Source organism: Clarias gariepinus, chromosome 16, assembly GCF_024256425.1.
Source record: "Clarias gariepinus isolate MV-2021 ecotype Netherlands chromosome 16, CGAR_prim_01v2, whole genome shotgun sequence".
NCBI lineage: Eukaryota > Metazoa > Chordata > Actinopteri > Siluriformes > Clariidae > Clarias > Clarias gariepinus.
The window spans coordinates 27956452-27969103 of NC_071115.1; the positions used below are offsets into that span (position 1 = coordinate 27956452).

The window sequence follows — 12652 nt, forward strand, 5'->3', positions numbered from 1 at the left end:
CTGGAGCTGAGGAAGCAGCTGTACTAAAACCACACACATTTCACACAGCTTTTACTAAACAAGGCATTATTGTTTTCACACCAGTGCAAAGGCAAAATGTAATTAACTGTAACTGTAATACAAACCAACAAATGAATGTGTATTATATAGGGGCCATTCAAATCAGTTCAAATCCAAGTCATTGGATGCTTCAAACACCTTAATGTACTATAAAAAAAGTATTTGATTGTATTCATACAGTATGTAATTGCCTCATGAATGAATAGCACAGAATTTCTAAATTTAAATAATAAGAATGACCCTATTATTACTATCAGGGGTGGACTGTCACCAAACAGTGGCCCTGGACTTCCTGGCCCACAGCAGCCAACCACATCCCACATCATAATACACTGGCTTATTAATGTGGAGACTAATTTTAGGGACGGCGTCCTCTTAAAATTAGGCAAAGAAGAATGCTACTTTAAAATGTAATTATTTAGGATAAGAATTATTTATTTTAATAATAAAATAAAGTCATTTAGTCACAATATTCCACTGTATTTCCTAATATAATTTATTTACAAAAAACAAATCTAATTACGTTAATTTGTGTTAATGTACGCAGGGCGCAGGACAAACGAGTGTCTATGTACAATATTTGAAATTTGAATTTGAATTTGAGTAGGAACGTCAAGCATGTAAGCATGTGATTTAGGGCAGAGAACATGGAGTGTATTATTGTGCACGAGAAGCACAGTCTATTACACTTATCTGTTTAAATTAGGGAAATTTCTCATTTATTTTTTTATTAATCCATCCATGAATAATCCATATCACTTATCCTGTGTAAGGTCATGGGGGCCTGGAGCCTATCTCACTGTTTGTAAGGCACAAGGCAGGATAGACCCTGGATGTGATGACCATTGCAGGGCACAGCACACATACTTTCACACACACAATTATACACTACTCCACACAAGCACCAAGCACGTTAAGGACCAACCCACAATGCTCTTATTAAGTTCTCATGATAAATAATAAACTTCATTAACAGGTGGCATGGTGGGTTAGTGGTGTTTGTCACCTCACACCTGCATGGCACCTCATGGTGTACCTTACCTTGTGTCCTCCATTTCATGACATACTGTAGGCTCTGAGCTGCTCATGACCCTGCATAGGGTAAGAAGTATACAGTAGATAAAAGGATGAATGATGTTCGACTAAATCATCCACAAGGCTGAGGGGTAATGTTAACAACCTCAATCCCACAGCATCCCAAAGTAGTTTTTTTCTCTTTTTTTTTACAAAATAATCTGATAATTCTTAAACTTTTTGTTGATCATTACACAACACTTTATACACTTTCTGCAGTGATGCAATTCTCCCGCATAACATAATTAGGAGGATTTCAAATGAAAACAGGAGCACTTAAACATCATGGTGTTTATGGGAATTTGAAACACACACACACACACACACACAAAATTGTGTGATTTTTTCTATAGAATGCCTATTGGAGTTTCTAATTTAAACAAAATATTTGTCAGGAATAAGGATTTTCCATTCATTTAAGAAAAGCCCCATATCCTCCATAAAATGTATGTCTCGTCTACTTTAAATATGTTTTAAATACTAACTTCTCCTCCCATCATCAACAGGTATGCAAATACAAAAAGACAAGGCTGGATATCACTTAGTTTATATGATGTGATGTCCTCTGTTAAAGGACAGAGAATAGAGAAGAAAACACAAACCATGTTCTCTACATCTCTACTGATCCTGCTGGCAGCTGCTTCCTGTGAGTGCTTTATATATTATATTATATTATATTATATTATATTATATTATATTATGTAGTCATTTTCTAGCATACTAAAATAATGTTTAGTGTACTGTACATTTTGTGAGATATATTACATTATTATTTCCTCCAAAGATGTCGATGGTGAGGAATTGACTCAGCCTGCTGCCATGACAGTAAAGCCAGGCCAGAGTCTCTCCATCCCCTGTAAGACTTCATATTCAGTTGCAAGCTATTATACAGCTTGGATCCGACAACCTGCTGGAAAAACTCTGGAGTGGATTGGATACATTGATTACAATGGGGATACAGCTTACAGTGACAAACTGAAAAATAAGTTCAGCATCTCCAGAGACACTTCTACTAACACAATAACAATTCGAGGACAGAATCTGCAAACTGAAGACACAGCTGTGTATTACTGCGCAAGAATCACACAGTGACACAGAACAGTAGATTCTCCTTACAAAAACTCTGACACATGTTCAAACATCCACTCAAAATGACTAATGATGATATTATTCCAACCTTTACTTTCTTAGAATAAAATAAAATTGTACTAAATTATGGTATATAAAATATATATTTTTTATTTACATATAAAAAAAAAACATTCTTCAAAGAATGTTTACTATGAACCATTCTTAATCAGTTTATTGTACTGAATATTTAGTAATAAGTTTACATAAATGTTCAGTTAGTAGATTTAGGAATAATACAGCATGTTTACAGCCGTGTGCTTCATTTAAGACACACTTTATTCTCATAGTTTGAGGTCTGATACGTGGAACAAGTTAGAGGGGCACAAGAGTTTGACAAATAAATTATTATTAATTAATAATTATTAATATATAATTAATTACTTTACAAAGTGCATTTTTGTAAGACTCATTTTATATCAGCTTTCTCAGTTAACTTCTTTATTCAGTTTTTTTTTGCCTCATTTTCTAAAAAAGAGAAAGTAAGTTAAACTGATCGATAAACAGCTGCTCACTGCAGTAATGATCTATTAAAATAAGCATAACTACAAATAAATACAAGTAAGTAAAATTGGTAATGTAGAGAAATAAAACAATCCATGACATTCTGTAACAAAACCTTTGGATAACAATAAGATTCCAGCGATTATCCAATAAGTATTTGATCACCCTGTGATTTTGAAAGTTCTCTTACTTAGAAATCATGGACAGTCTACAATTTTCAGCCTAGGTGTATTTCCACTGTAAGAGACAGAATCTAAAATCTAAAAATCTGGAAATCACATTGTATGATTTTTTTAACAATTTAATTGTGAATTACTGTGTCAAATAAGTATTTAATTACTTGCTTATCAGCCAGATTTCTGCCCCTTAAAGACCTGTTATTTTGCTTATAAATAGTCCAGCTACACTCTGCTCATGATTCTAAATTAGTAGCACCTGTTTAAGGTTGTTAGCTGTCATAAGACACCTGTGCACCCCACTATCAGCCAAAGTCTAAGTAGATACATGGGGTATCCATGATGCTAAGAATGGTGAAGAATCAGCCCAGAACTACACGGGAGGAGCTGGTCAATGCCGTGAAGAGAGCTGGGACCATCGTTTCCAAGGCTACTATCAGTAATACACTAAGACGTCATGGTTTAAAATCTTGCATCGCACGGAAGGTTCTCCTGCTTAAGTCAGCCCATGTCCAGGCCCATCTGAAGTTTGCCAGGGACCATTTGGATGATCCAGAGGAGTCATGGGAGAAAGTCCTGTGGTCAGATGAGACCAAAAAAGAACATTTTAGTCTTAACTCCATTCACCGTGTTTGGAGGAAGAAGAATGATGTGTATCATCCCAATAATACCATACCTACAGTGAAGCATGGGGCTGGAAGCATCATGCTCTGGGGGTGTTTTTCTGCACAGGGGACAGGGCGACTGCACTGTATTAAGGAGAGGATGAACGGGGCTATGTACATGTATTGTGATATATTGGGCAAAAACCTCCTTCCCTCAGAGCATTAAAGATGGGTCGTTGCTAGGTCCTCTAACATGACAATGACCCAAAGCACACAGCTAGTAAAACCAAGGAGTGGCTCCGTAAGAAGCATATGTTGTTGGTCTTTCGGCTGCTCCCGGCAAGGGGTCGCCACAGCGGAATACCCAGTCCGCACAACAACTTGGCACAGGTTTTTACGCCGGATGCCCTCCCTGACGCAACCCTTCCATTTTATCCGGGCTTGGGACCGGCACTGCATCCAGTGGCTGGGGTTCGAGCACTGGCTGGGAATTGAACCCAGGCCTTCCGCATGGCCGGCGAAACACCTACCACTGAGCCACAAATGCCCTTCCGTAAGAAGAAAATGGACTATTTAAAAGCAAAATAACACGTCTTTGAGGGTCAGAAATCTGGCTGATAAGCAAGTGATCAAATAGAGTAATTCACAAATAAATTGTTAAAAAATCATACAATGTGATTTCTGGATTTTTCTTTTTAGATTTTGTCCCTCACAGTGGAAATGCACCTATGCTGAAAATTGTAGACACCTCCATGAAGTGGGATGTAATGTTAACGCCCTCAATTGCACAGCATCCCAAACTGGTTTATTTCTCACAATATATATAATATATATTATATACACAATAATCTGCTAATTCTGCTAAAACATTCTGTCATTTCACATCATTCCACAACACTTTACTATTAAACATTATTATATTTACAATTTATGATTAGACATAATTATATATTAAATATTGTGTAGCATATGCAATTTTCTTTCATCATAACTTAAGTCATAGACGCTGTAAACAGCTGTTGTCAGACTCTTACAGTTAATAAGTAAAAAATTTTAAAAGCAGCTTATTATGTTGCTGAGAAAGGTGCAATGCCCTTTGATGAATTTTCTGCTGAGGGATGACGCTTAAAAGCACTGAGTTATTTGTAGGTTAGATCAACCTCAAAATGTACAGTATGCGAAAATCCAAATCTAATCAACTCCTCTCAACTATTTCAATTTGTGTCGTGTCCCATCAAACATGATAATATTTAATAATAATATGTTTCTGTAAAAACAGTCCCTGCTTTTATTAAATACTATGTAACACCTGTCTTTATTTATTTTCTTTTAAACTCTATCAGTAATTTAGAGTCTCTCAAATGTCCCCTCAGATAAAGAGTGTCCCTATGCAAATGTCCTTCTCTGTTATGTATTTAAGCAGTGAAGACCAAATGCTTTTACCCATTCTGCTTAATCACACAACATGATCTCTACATCCCTGCTGCTGTTGCTGGCAGCCGTACACTGTAAGTGTTTTACATTTTATTTATAATACAGTTATTGTTTTGTATACTTTGTTTATTTTTTAAACATTAAAATTATCTTTTGTTTAGCAGGTGTTCACGGGGTTCAGCTGATTCAACCTGGAAGCATGGCTTTAACCCCTGGTCAGTCACTGACTCTGACCTGTGAAGTTTCTGGATATTCATTAACTGACAGCAGCTACTGTACAGGCTGGATACGACAACCTGCAGGAAAAACTCTGGAGTGGATCGGGGATATATGTTATACTGGTGGCACTTACTACAGTGAGAAACTAAAAAGCAGGTTTCAGATTTCCAGAGACACGTCCAGGAGCACAGTGACATTAACAGGACAGAACATGCAGACTGAAGACACAGCTGTGTATTACTGCGCTCGTCACCCACAGTGAGACAGATCAACAACATCCCTGTACAAAAAGCCCAGTAGATTAAAACAGTGTACATTGTCAGCATTGACAACTTCTCAAGCTATGTATTATTAATAACAATTCTTAATTAATTAATAAATTGTGACATCAAAGCACTATAGATAAACACTATAAGTTTTTTAAAAATAGATTATTAATAATTTAGAAAATAAGGTTTGAGTGCATTATTAGCAAGTGTTTTATGATCACTTTGAACAAAAGGACATGGAGACTTGAAGGAAATCTTTTCTAGGACGAATATCTCATGACTATTATTATCTTCTAATTCTGTCTTTTCCTTTTTATTTTACTATTTTATACAATTATTTAACATTGTTTACCTACTGTATATTGGATAATATTCTCCAGAAGACATGTATATTGCTGTCTCACATGTTAAACAAAGATAGAATTGAAATAAATGCCTTTCAGTTCATTTTGATGACTACAAACTCTCGTTATAAAAACTATCTCTAGGGGCAGCATCTCACTTGCTTTGAAGGACTGAAGAAACTACAGAATAGTTTGATTATGTGGCTGAGGGTCGATCAGTATTAGATCCCAGTTTTAAAGTACATACAGTGAGATTACTTTCTCAGCCAAAGATACACCATTAAGTGAACTAACTGAAACTGGTTTAACTGTAACTCATAGAAAAGATAATGCTGTCTTTAGAAAAATTTAAAAACAATAACATAACACAGTCTTTCATCTTTAGCCTCAATATTATATTATTTGTCCTGAGATGAAAATGCACTTAGTCCATTAAGGTTGTTGAATCTGAGATGTGTAATGTGTATGTTGGTATCAGTAATGGAAACACCACACAATCAGATCAGTACAAAACACACATCTGCAGGAAGAGAACCAAAATGTAAATGTTTTTTGCACCTATAGAGGGCAGTAGTTCTCTTTCATAAAAAACAACACATAACATTTGTTTTAAAATTAATTCCTGTAATGAAAGAATGAGCAAGTATAATTTATCAAAACTAAACTAACTGCAGCAGTAACACACCTGACATATTAATTCAGATCACTTTAACATGTATGCAATAAACATAAAATGATGCTTAATAAACCTAAGCAAATTGTCCATTTAATATTCATGTGTTAAATAAAGAAAAAGTGTTCAGTTGCTAAAAACGAAGAACATTCTGAGGTTGTTTATTTATTGTATAAAATGTATTCCTTAGTAAATTATAACCACCTGTAAATAAAGCAAATCAATAATAAATAACAACTTTAAATGTTATTAACATTACAGTACATTGAGGAGTTAAAAAACACTCTCCAAGATGAACTGACAGACTGTAAACTGACATCACTCTCATCCTCGGCAGATGCAAAACCAGCCCTTGGATGTTCATATTATATTATAGACCTGACCCTATTGGTTTAAGTGATGTCTATGCAAATCCATCCTGTTATGATTTGCTCTGCATAAAATATCAACTTGTTGCTCAGATAAAGCTCAAATCAGCCAACTGAATTACAGAACTTCCAGCCATCACAGAGTTTGATCATGGGGCGAAAAGTCATTCAGTGCATTTTTATACTCATATTAACACAAGGTATCTGAGACTCCTTTATAGGTTTTTCGCTGAGTGTTTTATTTAATTAATTAATGATTATTTGTGATTGTTTTATCTAACAGGTTTCTGCAGTGCTGAGATCAGACTGGACCAGTCTCCTGCTGTGGTAAAGAGACCTGGAGAAACTGTGAAGATCTCTTGTAAAATAAGTGGTTATTCAATGACAAGCAATGACATAGCCTGGATACGACAGAAACCAGGGAAAGCTCTGGAATGGATCGGCTATATGAGTACAGGCAATAATAGAGGAACATATGCAGAGTCTGTGAAAGACCGGGTCACCTTTACAGAAGACGTTCCTGCAAGCACACAGTATTTAGAGGCCAAGAGTCTGAGGACAGAGGACACTGCGGTTTATTACTGCGCCCGAGAGACACAGTGACTGGAGCTGAGGAAGCAGCTGTACTAAAACCACACACATTTTTCACACAGCTTTCACTGAACAAGTTTTTATTGTTGTCACACCAGGTCAAAGGTAAAATGTAATTTACTGTAACTGTAATACAAACCAACAAATAAATGTGTATTATAGAGTGGCCATTCAAATCAGTTCAAGTCCAAGTCACTGGATGCTTCAAACACCTTAATGTATCATAAAAAAAGTATTTGATTGTATTCATACAGTATGTAATTTTCTCATGAATGAATAGCACAGAATGTCTGAATTAAAATAAAATAAAATGGCCCTATTATTACTATCAGGGGTGGACTGTCACCAAACAGTGGCCCTGGACTTCCTGGCCCACAGCAGCCAACCACATCCCACATCATAATACACTGGCTCATTAATGTGGAGACTAATTTTAGGGACGGCGCCCTCTTAAAATTAGGCAAAGAAGAATGCTACTTTAAAATGTAATTATTTAGGATAAGAATTATTTATTTTAATAATAAAATAAAGTCATTTAGTCACAATATTCCACTGTATTACCTAATATAATTTATTTACAAAAAACAAATCTAATTACGTTCATTTATGTTAATGTTCTCAGGGCGCAGGACAAACGAGTGTCTATGTACAGTAGGAACGTCAAGCACGTAAGCATGTGATTTAAGGCAGAGAACATGGAGTGTATTATTGTGCACGAGAAGCACAGTCTATTACACTTATCTGTTTAAATTAGGGAAATTTCTCATTAATTTTTTTTAATAATCCATCCATAAATAATCCATATCACGTATCCTGTGTAAGGTCGTAGGGGGCCTGGAGACTATCTCACTGTTTGTAAGGCACAAGGCAGGATAGGCCCTGGATGTGATAACAAACCATTGCAGGGCACAGCACACATACTTTCACACACACAATTATACACTACTCCACACAAGCACCAAGCACGTTAAGGACCAACCCACAATGCTCTTATTAAGTTCTCATAATAAATAATAAACTTCATCAACAGGTGGCATGGTGGGTTAGTGGTGTTTGTCACCTCGCACCTGCATGGCACCTCATGGTGTACTTTACCTTGTGTCCTCTATTTCATGACATACTGTAGGCTCTGAGCTGCTCATGACCCTGCATAGGGTGAGAAGTATAGATAAAGGATGAATGATGTTCGACTAAATCATCCACAAGGCTGAGAGGTAATGTTAACAACCTCAATCCCACAGCATCCCAAAGTAGTTTTTTTCTCTTTTTTTTTACAAAATAATCTGATAATTCTTAAACTTTTTGTTGATCATTACACAACACTTTAAACACTTTCCCAATGCATCCCAATATTTCTCAGCACACTGGTCTGCGGTCCTGATTCTGCAGTGATGCAATTCTCCCGCATAACATAATTACGAGCATTTCAAATGAGAACAAAAACACTTAAACATCATGGTGTTTATGGGAGTATGAAACACACACACACACACACACACACACACACACACACAAAATTGTTTGATTTTTTTCTATAGAATGCCTATTGGAGTTTCTAATTTAAACAAAATATTTGTCAGGAATAAGGATTTTCTATTCATTTAAGAAAAGCCGCATATCCTCCATAAAATTTATATCTCGTCTACTTTAAATATGTTTTAAATACTAACTCCTCCCATCATCAGCAGGTATGCAAATACAAAAAGACAAGGCTGGATATCACTCAGTTTATATGATGTGATGTCCTCTGTTAAAGGACAGAGAATAGAGAAGAAAAACACACACCATGTTCTCTACATCTCTACTGCTCCTGCTGGCAGCTGCTTCCTGTGAGTGCTTTATATATTATATTATATTATATTATATTGTATTATATTATATTATATTATATTATATTATATTATGTAGTCATTTTCTAGCATACTAAAATAATGTGCAGTGTACTGTATATTTTGTGAGATATATCACATTATTATTTCTTCTACAGATGTGCACAGTGAGGAACTGACTCAACCTGCTGCCATGACAGTAAAGCCAGGCCAGAGTCTCTCCATCCCCTGTAAGGTTTCATATTCGGTTACAAGTTATAGTACAGCTTGGATCCGACAACCTGCTGGAAAATCTCTGGAGTGGATTGGACTCATGTGGAGTGATGGGGATACAGCTTACAGTGACAAACTGAAAAATAAGTTCAGCATCTCCAGAGACACTTCTACTAACACAATAACAATTCAAGGACAGAATCTGCAAACTGAAGACACAGCTGTGTATTACTGCGCAAGAAACACAGTGACACAGAACAGTGGATTCCTCTTACAAAAACTCTGACACATGTTTAAACATCCACTCAAAATGACTAATGATGATATTATTCAAACCTTGACTTTCTTACATCAGAATAAAATAAAATTGTAATATATTATGGTATATACAGTACACTTAATTTTTTTCATTTACATATACTGTAAAAATACATTCTTCAAGGAATGTTTACTATGAACCATTATTAATCAGTTCATTGTACTGAATATTTAGTAATAAGTTGACTTAAATGTTCAATTAGTAGATTTAGGAATACAGCATGTTTACAGCCGTGTGCTTCATTTAATCACTTTATTCTCATAGTTTGAGGTCTGATACGTGGAACAAGTCAAGGAGGCACAAGAGTTTGACAAATAAATTGTTAAAAATTACTCCACAAAGTGCATTTTTGTAAGACTCATTTAGTATCAGCTTTCTCAGTTAACTTCTTTATTCAGTTTTTTTTTTTTTTTTGCCTCATTTCTTTTAAAAGAGAAAGTAATAAACTGGTCGATAAGCAGCTGTTACCTGCATTAATGATGTATCACAAAATTCCAGACCTTCTACTAAATTAATCGAAACTACACATAAATGCAAATAAGTAAAATTGTTAATGTAGAGAAATAAAACACTCCATGACATTCTGTAACAAAACCCGTAACAAGATTCCTGTGATTCTTTTCCTATAACGAGATTCCAAGTTTTTTTTTTCCTTCTCTTTTTTCCTTTTCTGCTTCTGTGTCCATGTCTTTTATCAGACATGTGCAACAACAGTTGATTCTGTATACAGGGCCAAAATACTCAGACTAAATGGACATCTTAAAATGGTCATTAGATTAGAAAGGGTTTATCCAAAATTATTCTCCTTACAACTCTCTCTTACTCACTCTCACTTACTGTCTATACAGCTTTATCCTGTTGTTGAGTTATGTGTCCTCATCTGATGCTGTTTTATACATAAGTTGATATTTATTTATTTATTTATTTATTTATTTATTTTACATAATGGAAATATGTGCCTATACTTTATGGTGTGTGGTAGAAATTCACTGGGCAGCACGTATTATAAACACTGGCGTTGGTGTTGCTGCATTTTTTTTGGTTTGTTTTTGTGTTGGCAGTCATGATTAAAAACAAGCATGTGGATGCCCTGGGGTCCGTTTTTCGTACGTCGCTAACTCAGTTAGCTGGATTTCATTGTTGTGGATTTGTCCTGACCTTGGATTGTTTCGTTCTTCGATGCGCTTCTCGCATTTGCTGTCATAGCAACATATCTGTAAGCTGCTCGGAAGCAGCTTTATTTCATGTAAAAAAGATTAAGGTTGCGCTCCTGCCAGGTTATGATTGGTTGAAATGGTGAGGTCACATCTGATTGGTTAAAGAGCACGACTGACGCGGACTGACTCACGTGGTAAAGGAAAAGTATCTTGCCCCCCCCCCTAGTGTGTCCACGTTGGTATGTCTCCTTATCACAAATTACGTTCACCTGTGTCTCTCCCCTGTGTGTCTCTATTTAAGCCAGCCGAACCCGTAGTGTTTTGTCTGTTCACTGTTGTTGCTATGTCTGTTTTGTATGTTTGCTACGAACACACTGTGTCTTCTCCTCCTCAGGACTGAACAGAGTCTGCAGGGTCGGGGTAAGGCCTGTGTAAACAGGCAATAAGGTCAAGATCACTGTCAAGACGCCAGCCGAGTGCAGCGTGAAACCCCCGTGACTTTTGTGTTATTCTGTGTATGACTCTTCCGTGTTTTGTGCCCGCCTGCAGACCCAGCCTGAGAAGGCTTCGTTAGAGCCCTGTTTGTGTTTGTTTCTTTTTTGTTATTCTATTTGTTAGATTGAAGTAACGTGAGAAGAGTCGAAAAACGTGAAATAAAGAGAGACTCAAGTGTTTCAACCAATACCTGCATTTGCGTCCGTTTAATCCACTCAAAACATGACAATAATAAAAATAAATATTTTTTATAATAAAAAATTGGACGAAACTAATTTTATTATTAAAAAAAACAATATAAAAGTATACATGTATTTAAAAAAATATATATTTCTATTTTTCATATACAACATATTTATTTTCATATTGCTTATTTTATTTTATTGTCATGTAATTTGTAAACCATTAACCTATGAATTTATGTTCTAATATAATATTTGATAGCGATTATGTGGGCGACCATATCCATGGCGGGGGGGGCATTTTAGCGCATAACACGTGTGACAAAATTGAGCTGCTCTTTTTCCATTTCTCAACCAATCAAAGGGGTTGTCATCAGTGTTTCTACTGTCGCTGCATATCACCTTTTAAACCAACGCATGAACGTGAAATAATCCTAGACAACTTAATCCAGCTCGTGGACACCTCCCTGCCTCCTCCCCCGTATAAATATGGTAATGACTCCACTTTGGCAAAACCAAACGAAAAAGCAATGGCAAAAGCAAGCAAGAATAGAAACTTCACAGAATGTGAATTGGAGGTGCTCCTATCGGAGGTAGACTAGAGAAAAACTTTGTTACAGTATTTGCAAGTTTGTCCTTCAGAATTAATAAAAAAAAATAAAAATAAAATAGAGTGGGAGAGTTTAGCTGATGCGGTTAACGCAGTGGGGTCTGAACATCGCACTGTGAACGAATTAAAAGAGAAATGGTCCGATATAAGGGTGCAGGTTAAAAGGAGAACAGCTGTGCACCGTCAAAGTGTGGACCGAACAGGCAGGGGAACAGGGGATGCTGAATTAACACCCTTTGAGGAGAGAGTTGCCTCAATTGTGGGTGACACTTTACTGTCTGGAGTAGTATCCGTGTCTGTGGGAGACATGGAAGTATTAGAGGAACCCTACGAAGGTAACTTCTTATTTTAATATCTTAACTTTGGTAAACATACCAGTTTGCATTTAAGTTTCCAATACAT

The 12652-nt window shown here is 36.0% G+C and overlaps 1 gene segment (V, D, J or C); it reads left to right on the top strand.

Moving 5' to 3' along the window:
* The first annotated feature begins 6916 nt into the window (after positions 1-6916).
* LOC128544696 (immunoglobulin heavy variable 1-18-like) lies at positions 6917-7493 on the top strand. The segment is given in 2 exon segments: positions 6917-7054; positions 7138-7493. Coding segments are annotated over 2 exon segments (369 nt in total).
* Positions 7494-12652: the final 5159 nt, after the last annotated feature.